This window comes from Chenopodium quinoa, unplaced genomic scaffold, assembly GCF_001683475.1.
Source record: "Chenopodium quinoa cultivar QQ74 unplaced genomic scaffold, ASM168347v1, whole genome shotgun sequence".
NCBI classification, from domain to species: Eukaryota; Viridiplantae; Streptophyta; class Magnoliopsida; order Caryophyllales; family Amaranthaceae; genus Chenopodium; species Chenopodium quinoa.
The window spans coordinates 4,513,147-4,531,448 of NW_018745454.1; the positions used below are offsets into that span (position 1 = coordinate 4,513,147).

Genomic DNA, 18,302 nt, shown 5'->3' on the forward strand with positions numbered 1-18,302 from the left:
TCTGTACATTTTATTTGTTGCTTCATACTAAAGTATTGTCTAGATTCCCAATATTACAAATTTCTTTTATCGTTTTAGCTAGAAACATATGATTCCTTCTCTTAACTTAAATATAAATAAGAAAATACATGTTAGTTATGTTTTGTACATACATTATGGCTCAAAATCAAGGTCCCTACTTATGTTTATTAGAGACAAAGGCCTAATTTGGCTGTTAATTCATTACTAGATCAAACGTCCTTATTCATCTAATGAATAATAGCTATTTTGATAGGCACGTAGTTAAACACAGGTAGTTAATATCAATAAATAATATTAAGTGATAACACATTAAGTGCACCATAAATCGGCCAACAATTAAGTGGTTGATAAAATTAGCCAAAATATAAGGTAGATAAAATAAATTGGGTTAAAGCCGAGTTCATATATATATATAAGTGAATTGTAGTAGGCCGATGTATATATTGAGGTTTGCCTCTAAACTTGTAAGCACATGATCATTTAATTCAACTTATTCAATAATATTAATATATATAGGCAATGTAAGTTGATAACGTCCTTTCACTTACAAAATCTTAAATACAACTACCCCTAATCGATCAACTATATTTTCAATTGCATTCGAATCCCTTTACAAACCAAGAGGGATATGTTTTTTTTATTATGAACTTCTCAATACCTTAAATAATAAGTTATTTTAAGAGGGGAAACATAAACCAAATGCAATTACTAGGAAATTATTCTCGAAATACTTAAACCCTATTAGTTATGAGTAGTTAAGTAGCTAGATTAAAATCTAAAAAATAATGGATTGCATCTCACAAGAAAATAGTGGGAACAATGATTACTAGTATATGGTAGATATCTTCACACTTAATATGACACTATCACAATTAAGGTAACACATAAGCAGTGGCGGACTGGGCCTTGTGCCTGGTGGGTCAAATGACTCACCAGGGCCCAAAAAAAATTTTAAGTTTTTTTTAAAAAAAATAAAAAATAAAAAAAAATCTAACTTCAGGTCCCGACACTTCCTCAAGCCCTAGCCCACTGCCTCCTCAGCTGCTCTTCCCTCTTCGCCTCTTGACTTCCTCTTCGCTTCATCTTCACCAGACTGCCTCCACCTAGCCACCCTCCAGTCGCCTGCTCTGCCTCTGCTGCTTGCCTGCTCCGTCTCCGTGGTCACTGCTCTTCGCCTCTTCGCAATCGCTTCGACGCAATTGCTAATTCACTAGTAAGTTGATTTCTAATTTTTATTTTTAATTTCTTATCTTCAACTTAATTCAGCCTAATTAGTTAATTTTATTAAACTTTGGTTTAAACTTTGGTTGATTTGTAGTTAACGCTTCCTCTTCGCTCATCGGCTCAAGCCTCGTCGCCTCCAGTGCTGGCCCTGCTGCTCCGCCTACTCGCCTCAATCAGCGTCTGCCGTCTGGCAAGGTAATCATCAATTTATTCTTTTTTTTTTTTGTGAATTTCTGATCAAATTTGCATTACTTGTTGCTTAAAATTAGTATATACGATGAATGTTCATTGAATTTGCATTATTTGTGTTTTGACTGTTAAATTGAACTTATTAGTTTATGTGATGCCGGACATTGTATAAGACAGCTATTAGTGTAAGGAGGATTATAAATTTATAATTAGATTACAGTGTGGACTGGTTAGTGGTGCTAGTCGCATATTCGGCTGGAAGTTCCGTATAGACTAGGCGGATTCAGGAATTGTAAAACATTGTGTCTGAATTGTGGTTACATAAACCTTAAATCATTCTTAAGTTTTTTCTTGTTATTGTTGCTGTAAATTGTTTAAACTGTTATTACACGGAGAACAGTAGTTAGGGTGTTTATTAGCTTGTTAGTTATTAGTTTGTTAATTTTAGTCTTGTAATTTCAGAATGAAGAGAAAACGCATTCCAAATGAAATGCAAAACATTACTAGCTTTTTTGCTAAAAAGAATCCTACTCCAACTTCTCTTCCACATCCAACACAAAATGAACAAACTATATCTCAACCTCAAGAAAGTGAACAACATTCATCTCCATCTCATTTATTCAACTTAAAATTCCCCTCAAAATGAACAAGGCCAATGTTCTCCTAATGCCCCAACCACTTGTGAAAGATTAAGTGAACATGAATTTGCTAATCTTCCACAAGATCCAGGAAAGAGGAGAAAGATGAGTGAATTTCATAAAGATGATAGAGATTTAGTGAGAAGAATTTACATTCAAAGAAAGCCTTGTCAGCCCAAAGACTTTGTATTTCCTCAAACTTCTATTTTTGGCAAAAACCGTCGCTTTTGTGCTAAGTGGTTTGGTACTTGGACTTGGCTTGAGTATAGTGTGGAAAAGGATGCTGCCTATTGGTTGTATTTTGTATTGTTTGAATATTTGGATGTATTTTTTAGTACTATTATTTGGTTTTTTGGTAAATATTTTACATATTTGATTATCGATTGTGACTCACCAGTCGGAAATTCCTGGTCCGCCACTGCTTATATCGTTAAAGTATCAATGCACTATTACTCGTCATTTCAAACTACCAATGTACGAATTATCTAACAATTCCACGATATGTATTCAAATTTGCACAACAATATCATATGTGGATAATATTATCATATTGCTCCATAAATCAGTAAATAGACATGCATATATATTTTCTACTCCATCTAAAAACAAAATTCAATTTTCAAAATGAAGTAATGTTTTCTGTGCTTTTACCTATTTGAAGTCTCCTCTTTTAGCTCTGTTTAAAAGCAGCAATGAGCTGTTTTTTAAGAGCTCCATTCTCTCTCCTCAATTTCATCATCTTCTGCTTCAGCAAATCCAACTGCTTGTCCGATGAAAAAAACTGTTTCGTCTTCGAAACGAGCAATTCCTTCTCCAAATCCCTAACTTTCTTACTCAATTCCTTCTTCTCTTCCTGCTCTGCGAAAATACAATCCCTCAAATCCTCAATCTCTCCTCGACTCTTCTCCTCCACATCCTTCATTCCACTCCGTAACGAAATCAGCTCATGATGCAGCTGATAAATCGTCGCTTCATCCGCCGATTTTTGGCGCCAAATCTCCCCAATTTGAACCCCCAAAACCCTAATTTCTTCCTCCTGATTTCGCTTCAATGATTCCACAGTTTTCCGATGATCTTTTGCAACTTTGAATGACTCGGTGGTTAATTTCTGCAATTCCTCTTTCAAATTGTGAGAATTTCCTTTGTGTTGTAAATGAAGCATTAGATTGTTTAGGGTTTCGAGATGAAGGTTCTTCAATCGTTCATTCTCTCTCTTCAGAGTGGAGCAGGTGAGCTCGAGAGATTGGCGATGGTTGATTTCAGCATTGAAGTTGGATTTTAGGGTTTGGATTTCATTGATGCCATTTTCGAAATCGTTGGAGATTTAATCAGCGAGGGAGAGTAACTTCTCCATTTCTTCATCGCTCGTTGCCGCCATTTTTAATCCAGTATGGATTTTAAAGTAGTACAATATACATTCCTATAAGCAATGGGACTTGTTATCCAAGTAATCCAACATTACTTATATGAGAAAATATAAGTTTATCACATGTTTATCAAGTTAAAATGTTAATCAAGTGGCAAAAATGTATTAATCAGGTACTGAGGTGAGCCCGATTTGGCGAATTCCTCAAGCAGTCAAGCCCTAGCCCACTTCGCCTCTTCCTCTTCGCATCTTCCTCTTCGCCTCTTCCTCTTCGCCTCTTCCTCTTCACCACTTCACCAAATCACCAGACTACCTCCACCCTCCAGTGCTGGCGTGCTGCTGCTAGCCTAGTCGCCTGCTCTGCTGCAGTGCTGCTCAGTGCGAGTGTGCCGTGTGCGACAGACCGACAGTGCTCACTGCTAGTGCTCTTCGCTAGTTCGCTTCGAGTCTTCGACGCTTCTTCTAATCTGCTATTCTCATTTTGCTAGTAAGTTGATTTCTATTTTAGTTTAAAATTCTAATCTTCAATTCAATTCAGTCTAATTAGTTAATTTTATTAAACTTGGTTTAAACTTAGGTTGATTTTTAGTTAACGCTTCCTCTTCGCTAGTTCGCTCACGCCTCCAGACTCTGACTCAGCAGGTATCAATTCTACCTTTTTGAGTGCTGAGATGGCTAAAAGTTCATTCAAATTCGAGCACCCTCTTGGTTTGTTACAATTTCTTGATTTGGGATTTTTTTTTTGCCCCCTGAAAATTTTGGTTTTGTTCCGCGTTATTTGGATGTTTGATGATCAAATTTTGTGAAATATTTATCTGGGTTTGTTTTTAAGTATGAATCTTCGAAGCATTTTTGGCTTTTCTTGGTGTAATTTGAATATTTGGTGATCAAATTATGTGAATTATGCATCTGGGTAGTTTTTATAAGGCTATATATGAATGTCGGAACAATTATGCTTGATTATGTTAATTATTGCAGTAATTTGTATCTTATAACTTGTAATTTGATAAAGGTTTTGCTTGCAAAGTTTAAAGTCTTGTGTTTTTTCTAATAATGAAATATAATTAAGGATGTTGATTTGATTGATGAATTGTTGTGGTGTCTGAGGTCAGTTGAATATTCTCTCTTTTCATCTCCTTGTTTCATATACTATTATGTTCAAATGATTTTACTTGTATTTGGAATTCTAAATTTTGATTAGTTCTCACTTCAATATATGAGTAGCTCGGAAAAGTTGATTTTTTTTGCTGCAATTTCATGTTATGTTGACAAACTAGTTAAAATTTCTAAAGGGTATTTTTAAGATTGTAAGGGTGTGTTACAATTTTATGGTGGGATGATGTTATATTTTGTTTAAATATGTGGGTTGTAGTACTATTATTTGGTTGTTTGGTAAATTTTTTTTTTTACATATTTGATTATCGATTGTGACTCATCAGTCGGAAATTCCTGGGTCCGCCACTGCACATAAGGTACTCTCAAAAAATGGTCCCATGACTACGACTTTTGCTTACAATATTAAATCAAGATTTACACTGAATGCTAGACATTATTTTACTAATACGAGTACATGTGTACAACAAGTTCATATACAGCTATTTTGAGATGTCACATTCTCCATTTCGTTGCCATTTTGCTTCACATATCCACTATCACTAATGTCTTTTATTACTCTACCATTAATAATCCTTCATTATCATAATATATCGTAATGTCTGTTTTACTTTACATGGTTTTTATTAAGAAGCATTTTTAACCGTCAATAACGAGTCTTTATTATTGAAAATTTATGAAAAATAAAAATATACAGGTATATAATTACGGAGTATATTGTACTATGTATAATGTATTATAGGACGGAGGAAGTGTAATTTATTAGTGAGTCACGGATTTGCAATAGTGCTACACTACCCAGAAACATAATATATCGTATAATGTCTGTTTTATTTTATATGGTTTTTATTAAGAAGCATTTTTAACCGTCAATAACGAGTCTTTATTATTGAAAATTTATGAAAAATAAAAATATACGGTTATATAATTACGGAGTATATTGTACTCTGTATTATAGGACGGAGGAAGGGTAATTTATTAGTGAGTCACGGATTTGCAGTAGTGCTACACTACCCAGAAATTCCCCACTTACTTTCTTTTGTTGTTTATAACTTCCAAAAACCAACTCTTTAACCTTTTTCGTCTATTGTTTTCTTCTCCAAAAACTCATCCATTCCATTACATTTCAATCTTCTTCATTCCTCTTTTTCAAGCAACCCCCTCCTTTAAATCTTTAATCAAACATTCATTTTTTTATTCATTTCTTATATTATACACTACCCTTGTCAATTCATAATATTATTATTATAAAAGAATTTCTTCGCTGTTTTTCCAGTGATGTTATGGTGTTGTTTGCAATCCACAACATAACAATCATAGCATAACATCATGACCCTTTTATTCCGATCCAAGTCTTGTCGACTCGGGTGCGACTCAGTTGACTCGCCCCCGAGTTCCTCTGTTTGGGAAGAAGAAGGAGAAGAAACAGAGGAAGAAGAAGAATGGAATTATGAAGATGAATTTGACCCAATATCAACGCCATTAATAAGCCCAGGTTTTGATAAAAATGGTAGGAGAGAGAATGGAAATGGAAATGGAAGTGGGCAGTTTCCAATTCTTACGTTTATGGCGGCGGCACTTAGAAAATCACTGTTAATGACTTGTAGTGTTGAGAGAGAAGATAATGATGTTTCTTCCTTGGAAATTAGTTGTCCAACAAATGTTAGGCATATTTCTCATGTTACTTTTGATCGTTTTAAGGGATTTCTGGGTTTGCCTGATGAATTTGAGCCTGATATTCTTCAAAGGGTTCCTAGTGCAAGGTCAGATTTACTTTCTTTAATTTTTGAGATCTGTTTTGTTGAATTTTTATTTATTTTTGGAGGGTGATATGTTTAATTTTAGTTGGTGAACTATAACTCTAGATTTGAATCAATGTTGAAGATTAATAATGTATGTTGATTGTTGCAAGAATTGAATTTTAATGTTGTTTATATAAAGATGAATATGAGTAACTCAAGCAAGGTGAATTTGAAGGGTTTTGTATCAAAATTACTTGAAAGGTATGTTTTGCACCCTTTTTAATTACGTCTAGGTTCAATTTCGTGCGAATATGATAGCTTAAAGATGATGTAAATGTGTAAATTGTAATTGGTATGACTTGCTAAGTATGCTTTAAGAAATAGCCAAGAATTGAGTATAATTAATAATGAAGGATACTTTGTATCAACGTGGGGTTTTCATGGGTTAGGAATATTGTACAAGTTAGAGATATCCTTTGTGCACTGTTTGTTCCAGGAGCTTTTGGCAATTCAGCTAGGGAGTTCCTTCCTTTCGGGTTCCTCGATTCGTTCTGTCATTCCGAATATGAATATGTGTTGGAGCTTCTATTTTAATCCGTTTGAGTCTTCTTTTACGCGAAGGTCTTCAATTTTTTCCTCTTCCCATTGCTCCATTTCCCTACCCCAATTATGATTAGGTGAACACTTGGAGTGATAACTTTAACGGCGTGTTTGGTAGGTGGTAAGTCGTGATGGTTATCCAGGTAGATAAGTTGTATTTGTCTGGGGAATGTTTAATGTTAAAGAACTCTAGATTGTCAGATAAATTGTCATATTAGATAACAGGATAAGCTTCTTGAACTGCTAGCTTGTTGTTCAGAGAATTATGAAACAATATCTACCCCATTAACTACAATTTATTGCACTTTTGCTGTCAATGCATAGGGCAGTTTCTAGTCTTGACTGATGGTTGCAGACTTGCAGTGAATGTTCTTTTTCTTGTTTAAGCTATATATTTTGTGCATTATCTTGATATTTGGATTTTCTGGTGTTATCCAGTGCGAGTGTATTTGGTGTGTCTCCTCAGTCAATGCAATGTTCTATTGATGAGCGAGGGAATAGTGTGCCGAATATACTTCTTATGATGCAAAAGCGCCTATGCGAGGAAGGAGGCCTTCAAGTATGTTTATGGAATTAAAAGTCTAAAAAGTGATGTGATCAAGTATTAGTTGATCCCAGTCTAATAGTTGATGTGTTTTTGTTTTTCTTCACCTCCTTTTTGTAGGCTGAAGGAATTTTTCGAATCACTGCTGAAAATAGCCATGAAGAGAGTGTTCGGAGTCAATTAAACAAAGGGGTAGTTCCACAAGCAATTGATGTCCATTGTTTGGCAGGATTAATAAAGGTAATTACTCAATTTAGTGATTGATTTACATTTGCAGATTAGTAGCTGCTCTGCTAATTCATCTTCACCTGCTGGCTGCTGCTATATGAGTCCTGTCAACTCCAATTCTTTCATCATTCTTATTACATAAATCTCTTTAACTTAGCTAAGGTTCAAACAAACATTGTGTTGTTTCTATTGGTTTCATCCATTTCAAAAATAATTATGGAGGACAGGAGAATCATGTGGGGATATAATGGTAGTGATCCCACATTCGAACCTTGAATTCCAATTCGGTGCCTGGTTTCCCATTGGTTGGGTTGGGTTGGGTTCACTCCTTTTCTCCTTTAGCTTCTTCGCAGGGACTAATTCTACTCAACCAACTGCTCTCCAGATCAAGAATAAACTAAATAGAGAACAAAAGTAAAGTCCTTCCACAGCTACCTAGGGATTAGGATAACTTGACTTTGTGATTATTTCATTAATGACAAAGTATAATTGGGTTAACTGGACAAAATAAATACACTTGGCTAACATACCTCATATTGTTTGCTGGTACTGCAGGCCTGGTTTAGAGAACTGCCAAAAGGAGTGCTTGATTGTCTTACACCAGAACAGGTAATGCACTGCAATACAGAAGATCAGTGCACTCAACTTGTAAAATTGCTTCCGCCAATGGAAGCTGCACTCCTTGACTGGGCCATCAATTTGATGGCAGATGTCGTGCAGTATGAACATCATAACAAGATGAATGCACGGAATATTGCCATGGTCTTTGCGCCAAACATGACTCAGGTGAACTTATTCTCCTTTTAACTCTGAATCTGAATTCCCCGTAATTTGTTGACAGCCATAGTTCCATCTTCTGCCAATAATGCTGGCTTATTGAGGCAATAAGTCTATGATCTTGGATTCTTTTCCCCAAAGCTCATCTTGATTTAGCGCATCTTTTTCGAATTGGCTTAGGAATTATAACATGAAAGGGTATATTTCAAGGTCTTCCCAATCCCCAGGCCCCAAATAGGCCTTTTTTGGCCAATGCCTGGTCCATGTTTTACCTTCAAAACATGCCTATTTTATTGTAACTTACAGCTAAATTATCTGTGCTTTGCAGATGGCTGATCCATTGACAGCATTGATCCACGCCGTACAAGTGATGAATTTCCTCAAAACATTGATTGTGAAAACCGTCCAATCAAGAGAAGACGCTGCAGAGAATGCAAGGATGTTGTCATCATGTTCCGACACCTCAAACACCCCTACCAGCAATCCCCACAAATCCGTTTCAATAGGAGAAATGATTTTTGAGAAGGACAACACAGCAAGTTCTTGTAATCAAGTGCACAGCAAAGAGTTTACGAGAAGTGTCACTTTAGACCGACTAGAGTTCAGTCCTGAAAGAAAACATCGAAAATCTCAAAATAAGAACATTGAAGATAAATCATGTGGCTCAAATGCTCGTGACAGTTCTCCTGTTATGGTTGCCGAGTCTGAAGATGAAGATAGAGAAGTGGAAGGGATATTGGAAAGATTAAACTTCAAAAAGGGGGTGAAAAAACTTTGCAGGCATCCTGTTTTCCAGTTGAGTAAACCTACCAAAAAAACAGCTGAAGTTGGGATTGTAAATAGTAGATGAGAGACAATAATCACTACTCAGTATAGTGTGTGACCATGACAATATATCTTACTGTAGGATTTGCGTACAAAATTCTTTAATTTGTGGTGCTTTCTTCTAGTTTCATTTTTTGTGAGCTTGTTTCCAGTAGGATCTAACCCAAGGGTTTTAGGTTAATAATCTTAGTTCATACTACTGTGTTGTAACCTGGTTGTTCCATCATACTTGTGATTTTTATTACATATTATAATCAATAACTGTTTATCAGAATTATATTTTCTTTTACTGATTACATGAATGAGCTGTGAACAAAGTACTATTTTTATTACATATTATAATCAATAACTGTTTATCATAATTATATTTTCTTTTACTGATTACATGAATGAGCTGTGAACAAAGTACTACATCCGTTACAGGTTATGTGCAACGATTTGACATAAAGTAGAGAGGAAAAATGTCTAATCGTTGCACATAACCTGTAATGGAGGTAGTATTTGTTTTTGGTAAGGGCAGATTGACAGTGGGTGAATAATGGTACATGTTTTGGGTGTTTTTGTCCCTCGGGAGAGTTACAATACGAAGACTGATCCGGGGTGAGCTGTACCTGCAAAACAAACGGAGACACCAGTTGGGTGGTGCTCCGCCTCCGACGCACAAGTTAGAAACTTGAAAGGAGAAAAATGTGCGGAAATTTAGGTGGGGATCTGCTTGGATTCCAAGCTCAGGATGTCTCTATCAAAAAGTAAAATGTGTAATAAATGGTAAAACGTGTCTTCAAAATGAGGGACATCTCCCTATTTATAGGGTCTTTGGGAATTGTGCCCCTGATTAGGTTACTGAACCCTAATCATTGGTGGGCTGCGCCGTTAGGCGGCATTCTCGGGATTTGGGCCTAAAGGCTGCCTTTTCCCTTAATTTCGGGAATGACACGTGTCGAGCAGGGATTGGTCCATTTTAGACCAATCTGGGGCTGACACGCGTCACCTTCTGATTGGGCCACGTGGCAGGGTAAATTACCCTAAACAGTACATTTAGTCAGATACAGAATAATTCTTCATCTATAGCAAAATTATGTTAGATTAATGCTCCGAAAGTTTCAACTCTCAACTAATAAAATTACTATGATGTTGAAATTTTTAATATGTACGTTGAGTGATCAGGAAATACTATGGATATAAACATTAACTTTTCCATATAGTAGTAAAACAATAGCCAAGTTTACAATTCAATTAAAAAATAAAATAATGTAAGTCAAATTAAAAATAGGTTGGGGCGTTGGGCAGCTTGGGCTTTATTGAGGTAAGAATAGAAGTGGGCTTGGGTACCGCTGGACCGTAGGCGCTACAAGCCTGGATGCTTGCCTATCAGTAATTCAGTATACCAGGTGTTGTAGTCACCCTTCCAAATCCTAAGGTAGAGTACTAGAGTGTCACAACTCACAAAACTATTGATTTGTACCATATTTTATTAGATTATTCTCTGGTTTCTTCAATGAGGTTTAGTATTCAAATGAATCAAATCCCATCCCCTCAAAAAAAAAAAGAATCAAATCCCTTTGTATGTATTTTAGTTCATCATGACATGAAATGAAGATGTGGCGCAATGCTGATGCAAGAATAAGATGTTAAATAATGATGTGGCATGATGCAATGCTAATGCGAGAATTATTACACGTGACATGTTGACTTGATAGGGTCTTCTCCTTTGGCACAGTGTGGGTTATCTGACTTTGTTCCTGGACGGGTTGTGGCTGATGCGGCTAATCAGAATCGGGTCAAGTACGCAATTCGATATGGCTTCCTTCCTTTCTCTTTCTTTTCAGTCGGGGAATTAGAGAATGAGGCGGTTGCATGGCTGAAACGGATCCAGAAATTCTCGAAGACTCAAGACATTAGGGCACGTGTGTTGCTCATAGCTTCACTAGGGTAGGATTTGCTATAGCTAGAGGAGTAGGGGCCCATATCGTATCTCGGCTTCCCACTAATTTTTTTTAGATTGTATGACAATGTCTGTTTTTTAAATATAATAATAATAATAATAATAATAATAATAATAATAATAATAAAGTATATTTATGAAAATTAATTCATTACAACTTGACTTGAACTTTTTGAAGTTTAGTGTCAAAATGGACCATGCTACGAATAGTCGATTAGTATAAACTTCTGAAAGCCATTTACACACAAGGGTACAAAAATGAATCATTTTAGAGAGGACATATGCACTATCTTCCTAGTGTAATGTGTTGTTGTGTATTTGTGTTGGCTGGAATGATTTGAAATGGGGATTAATAATTGAGAAACCATATCTTCCTAGTGTAATGTGTAATTGTATTGGTTGGAAAGATTAGAAATCAAGACTAATAATTGAGAAACTATTTACATTACTGCACTCGTTATTATGTAATAATAATTTAAAACGGATTAGGATATGTAATTAAAATGGACAAATTTCCGTAGGAAGTTATTTTTCATGTCAATCAAACAATGGCTAAATGTTCAACCATTTAAACGGTTAAAATTGTGGTGTCTAACTATCTATTGTGATGAGTACAAAAATTGTGATAGTAAATGCACCAATGTGGGTGGTAGAGGTTTAGCTTTCCTTATCAGGATTCAGGGTGCCTACGTTGCCTGGCTGGCAAATGTCTTGTAACTAAATGACGTCACTAATTTCTCTGACGCAGTGACGTCACTCTAACCAATAAGGCAGGGTATCCATCTTTTTACACTTTGATTACGATACTCCGTATCTGGTTTTTAATTTAGCACGTGACTTAAACTTCAGCATGCCCACCAAAAATGAATAATACTCCCTCCGTTTTTAGCTTTATTTTTCTACTCGCAGAGTTTTAGGAAAAATTGGAGAAAGTAATAATATACTTACTCTGTTCTTTTTTACTCGACCTGTTTCTTTTTTCACGCTTGCCAATGCAAAATTTCAACGATCAATAACATAAATTCTCCATAAGTAAAAATTGTAAAAGTTATATAATATGATAGTAGTTCTTGACACGAATTCAAAATATCCAACATGAACATATTTTTCCTTACAAATTATTCACAAAAGACGGTCAAAGGAGGAGTGGTGAATAGTGTAAAAGTCAAAGCGAGTCAAGTAAAAAAGAACGGAGGAAGTATGGAGGTAGTGGGGTAGTTAAGAAAATAAAAAATTGTAAAATACAAAAATAGTGGAAGAATAGGATGAGAGAGAATATTATGTTGGGTCCACTAAGTGTGAGAAATGAATTAAATATTGTAAAAGCTTTCTAAAAAAAGGAAATGAAGCAAGTATTAAAAACGGCCGGAAAAAGAAAGTGAAACAAATATTTAAAAACGGAGGGTGTATTACGGAGTAAACACTTTATTGAATTATACGTATATTTGATGGACGCGTTAGCCTGGATTAGTGGTTTTACCTTTCTATTACGAGTACTTTTATGAATAATACTCCCTCCGTTTTTAAACACTACTCTATTTTTCTATTACTCCGTATGAAGGTGTGTAAGAAAATATAGGGGTATTAGGAGACCTTCCTCAATACAAATTTTACCTAGATACATAGTACGGAGTATAATATAAATAACTTTACTATACGACTCTACGAGTAGTGTAGTATCCTCTCTGTTTTTAAATACTTGTTTCACTTTTTATTTTCGGTCGTTTTTAAATACTTGTTCCATTTCTTTATTTTGAAAACTTTTACAATATTTAATTCATTCATCTCAACTAGTGGATCCAACGTAAATCAGTTCAGCTCTTTAGTTTCCGTTCAGCTCTTAATTCATTTAATTCTCTTTAGTTTTCGTTCAGTTCAACACCAATCAGCTCAGCTCCTAATTTGCTTCTCTCATAAACAATTCATTTCAGCTCTATTCAGTTCAGTTCAACTCCAATCAGTTCACTTTAGCACAGTTTAGTAAAATCAGAACAAGCCCTTAGTATTGCCTATTGAATAAATTAGGTAAGTCATTATCACATGAAAATGTAAAAGATTAGTTTTTTCAAGTCATTAACGTATTTTAATTTTGACCATGATAAAAAAAAAAAAAAAAAAAAAAAAAAAAAAAAAAAAAAGCACTATCTATAGCCTGGTGGTATAGTGAGTGCTTATTATGTTTCTTAGAAGTTGAATTGTCTATTACGAGAATACATTTAAGTAAGTTTTCGAAATACTCCTACTTATTATATTATACGGAATACAAATTTTATAAACGTTGAGAAAATTCATGCTAATTAAGATGAAAAAGAAGGTAAATATAGCTACTGCCTTTAGTTATTATACCTAACCTTTTTTGTCAATTGAGGGCATCTATTATTCTATATTTACTTTCCCTTGAGTGTATGTATTGTATAATTGAAATTAGTGTTTTATTTTTAACATAATTGCAAGCTAGTGGAATTGTGAATGCAATGATAAATTCACAATTTAACTGCTCGTTTGTTCCTCTGTAGCCAAATATTCTCACGCATATGTTATTAATTAAGTACTACTGTTCTGTCAAAAAAAAAAAAAAAAAAAAAATTAAGTACTACTGTACCATTTTAGAGATATTATGGAATTTGTTCGATTCATGTTAAAGTATTTTACTAATACAGTACTTTTAATCCTATAATCAATGTAATTAAATTTAATTAATATTACGAGCACAAGTATGCAACGTTGGCTTAAGTACGGTAATGAACAGAAAGATTTTGACTTTTGGAAACAGACCAGACACTGAGACACAAGGGGGGATGAACGAATGAACAATCCGTTGGGATATTAAATTAGGGTGGTCCACAGATAACAATTTTTAATTTTATTTTTTTATTTTTTATTTATTTTTTTGGTGAAGGACAAATAACAATTCTGATCTTAATAAAAGATTAAAAGTGACCTTTAGGTGCGTTTTGTTTTGATACACAAACCGTAGTTTTGCACTTTTGCGCATTCATATATACCAAGAAGAAGGCTAGAACTAGAACTTCCTTCCCTTGAGTACAATTTAATATTATTTCCTTCTGTCTTAAACTAGTGAACTTTTTTTTAATAAGTAGTTCTTCTTTCATTTGAAATGAATGTTACTCCCTCCGTGTTTTTTAAGTGTTACACTTTGACCGGCACATTGTAAGTAGTTCTTCTTTCATTTAAAATGAATTGTACTCCCTCCGTGTTTTTTAAGTGTTACAGTTTGACCGACACATAGTTTTACGCAATTTAATTGACTTAAACAAATTATGAGGTTAGTGGGGGTATTTAGAGTATTAAAAAATTGTAAAAGAAAAATAGTGGAGTTAATAGTTTATTGAAAAGTAATAAATGTGAGAGGAAAGATATAATAAAAAGTAGGGTTTTGGTGGGGACCTTGAGAGGAGAGAGATATATTATTTTAATGTAATTTTTTGCCAAAAAAGGAAATGTAACACTTAAAAACACGACCGGAAATGAAAGTGTAACACTTAAATAAACACGGAGGGAGTAACACTAATCAAAGATTAGAGATGGCAGTGGATCGGAGGTGGGTCGAGTGATGCTTCATCCGCCTCCATCCACCAGCGATCCATCCATCACCCAACCCACCCATCACCTAATTTTTTTTCACCCACATCCGATCCATCCATCATCCATGGATAAATCGGGTGGATCGGGTGATAATTTGGGTGAAATAAATATATAAATAAAACTTTTCATTTTCATAATTAAAATCAGGATTTTTTGTAAATTACCACCCCAAAACGTACCATGTATTGAAATAACCACCCTTTTTTTTTGAAATTAAAAATAACCACCCATATTTTACAAAATATATAGGTTTTACCACCCGACCTATACTCCGACCAATTTTAATTTTCGAGCATGGGCCCCACATAACGGCTGTTTTTTATTTTTATAAAAGTTGTTTCTCGATTTATTTCCTCCATTGTTTCACAAACTACTCCCAAACTTAAAATTCTTTTTTTTCCACAAATTCTACCAATTTTTACTCCAAGTTTTGCAAATTGACAAGCGAATCTTTTGAAGAACGCACTTAAATTTTTTTACACCAATTTGTATATCAAGGTAATTGAAGATCGCACTTAATTTTTATTTATTTTTATTTTTTTAGTTATTTTGCAATGTTTAATGAAATAGAATTCAAGTTATACAATATTTTTTGTTTGGAATGTGTTTTATTAGGAATTTAATGATGTAATCATTGTTTGATTCATTCAATTTAACTTGAATTGAAAATTAGGGTTCTTCATAATGAAATTGTGGGGCACATGCTCAGAAAACTGGTCGGAGTATAGGTAGGGGTGGTAAAACCTACAATTTTGTAAAATATGGGTAGTTATTTTTAATTTCAACAAAAATGGGAGGTTATTTCAACACATGTTAAATTTTAGGATGGTAATTTACAAAAAAATCCTTAAAATCAAGATTTGAAAAAAAAAGTGATCAATTTTATTAAAACTTTGATACATCTTTCTAATACTTGTTCATTTTTTACTAAATTAAAACAAATGTCAATTTCTAACACTATAATAGACATTAAATTAGTAAAAAAGTTATTTATTTTTATTTTATTATATATAAATTTAACGGGTGGATGGATGGGTTAGGTGATGGATTGGATATATCATCATCCATATCCGACCCGATCCGTCACTCGATCCATCCATCATCCGCTTAAGTTCGGATTTTTATCCATATATTTGGATCAAGTGCATAGTTATCTATCGGGTTTGGATGAACCACCCCTATCATAGATAGTTGTTTGTAATTTTTAAATAGTTGAAACGTGATTAATTTCAGTGAATTTTCCTTAACAAAATACCGAAAATACCCATGTCGTAGGGATCAACAACTAACTCGCTTTTCATTATTACAAGGTATTTTTTGTTTAATCTCAAATGTTTTCTTCCGTACCCACACCCATATTGCTACGAGCCTACGAGTACTAATTTAAAAATAAAAATTTATTAATTTTGGTTATGAGTATGATTTTTTTTTGTACTGCTACATAACGACAATAACGTACTCCATATTAAAAACAAGTGTTTTATTGTTAAGATTCATAATATCTTTTTGAGTAATTTTTTTAAAAAATAATGTAAACTAATACTATATTTAATTTTTTTTTTTTTTTAAATAGCCTATATTTAATTACTTAATCCTCCGTAAAATGATTAAAATAATGCATGTTTTGCGCAGAACAGACTCACGTGAGTCTAGTTTATAACCTTCAAACACACCACCTCCATTTTATCTCTCCTCCATTTTTATAATCCGCGTAGAACGGATTCACGTGAATCTAGTTTATAACCTTCAAACACACCACCTCCATTTTATCTCTCCTCCATTTTTACAATCCTTCATTCATCACCATTTTTTTTTTTACATTTTCTCTCTCCTCCTTATTCGGATCCTTACCTCATCGTAGAAGCTTCTTTCTTTTTCTTCAATGGCGGACTCTGTTGAACGCAAACCTTGACGACTGTTGCCACCGCAGATACCAACCTCTTCGCAGCCAATTGATTGATTATTGTGAAATCATATCCTGCTAACATAACGCCAAGTACTCACCAACTAATTAAATGCAGATGTTTCAGTTTCCACATCCATCAAAGAACAAAACAATTAAATAGATTGGATATGTATTATCGAAAAATTAGAACCATCTTATACTTGTAATACAGTAATCTAATTGAGTGGGTGATAATAGGCTTATATTAATTATCAAAAAACATCTTTGGACTACATGTTTTGTGATCATCCAAAGCAACATAAAGTTAATCGCATGGTGTTGCTTCCGAATATTATGTAATATCTGATCAATATTATCTAATTTCTGATATTTATTATCTAATACTTGACCAATATTATCTAATTCATGATATTTATTATCTTGTTTCTGCTGATACTTATTATCTAATATATGACCAATATTATCTAATATTTTACCAATATTATCTAATTTCTGATACTTATTATCTAATACCTGACCAATCCTATCTAATTTCGGATAACTATTATTTAACATCTGACCATTATTATCTAATTTCTAACAATTTTTTTTTGTATGTCTACACAATACTTTTCCTTATATCATATCAATCTAATAATAATTGGGGTACTATTATCTTCACCAAAAAGAAATTCAATTTATTCACAATAAGTTAGGTTCAATATAAATAAGTAATTTTAATTAAGATACATAATAAAGAATTGATCATTAAAAAATAAACACGGATCAGTAAAACTAATTTCAGTTGACCAAAAATAATTTTAAATAAGTAAAAATAATTTAGTAGGAATGAGGTGAAGAGAGCAAAGTCTTATATAGTGTCATACTCTCTCTTCTTACTTTATTCATCTTTTTTCCTACACAATTTACCTCTGTACATTATTTCTCTTACTTTATCTTACACACGCACTCACATTTTTCAATATATTATTAATTTACGTATTTAAATACTCGAGCAGAATATAAAAAAATGATGGGAGTATCATATATATATATATTATCAATATTACTTCGTATATTAGCAAATTATAATCATGTCCAATCTTAGAACACTTAGATTGATAAATTCTAAAAGAGATCATGGGTTAGGTGTCGTTTGGTTGCTATGGGAAATTACTTCCCATAGGAATTTGTATTTCATAGGAATTAAATTCCTACATTAAAATCATGGAAATTGTATAAAGTTGTTTGGTTGGCATGAGGGAAGTTGCAAATCATGGGAAGTTTGACTTACCTGGGGGGTTAGGTAATTAACTTCCCATGTTTTGTGGGAAGTCACAATTCCCATGAATTTGCAATTCCCTCATTTACACTTTTTATTGTCAACCAAACAAATCATGCATTTTCAAATTTTCATGATTTTCCACTTCCCCCATTTTCTTTGTGTAACCAAACAACCCCTTAAAAAAATAAAAAGGCAATTGTCCGACCTTTCCTCCTAAACCGTGGAGTGTGGACACACACCACCAGTCCACCACTACCACCGTCCACTGCTAAGCTAGTCCACCAGCATCCACCGTCCAGTGCTAGTCCACCACC

General features: G+C 33.9%; 1 protein-coding gene, 1 long non-coding RNA gene and 1 pseudogene across 2 annotated transcripts; 2 read left to right on the plus strand and 1 right to left on the minus strand.

The window, feature by feature from the left end:
• Positions 1-650: 650 nt before the first annotated feature.
• On the plus strand, positions 651-1,777 carry LOC110714110. The gene is made up of 2 exons (XR_002510104.1): positions 651-1,234; positions 1,340-1,777. It is a non-coding gene; the product is annotated as an uncharacterized LOC110714110 (long non-coding RNA).
• A 932-nt stretch (positions 1,778-2,709) lies between these two features.
• On the minus strand, positions 2,710-3,516 carry LOC110714025 (annotated as a pseudogene).
• Positions 3,517-5,880: 2,364 nt separating this feature from the next.
• LOC110714024 (rho GTPase-activating protein 3-like) lies at positions 5,881-9,556 on the plus strand. The gene is made up of 5 exons (XM_021892484.1): positions 5,881-6,314; positions 7,332-7,452; positions 7,558-7,677; positions 8,221-8,451; positions 8,771-9,556. The coding sequence occupies exons 1-5, from the start codon at positions 5,881-5,883 to the stop codon at positions 9,290-9,292; spliced, it is 1,428 nt and encodes a 475-aa protein (XP_021748176.1). The 3' UTR covers positions 9,293-9,556.
• The last annotated feature ends 8,746 nt before the right edge of the window (positions 9,557-18,302 follow it).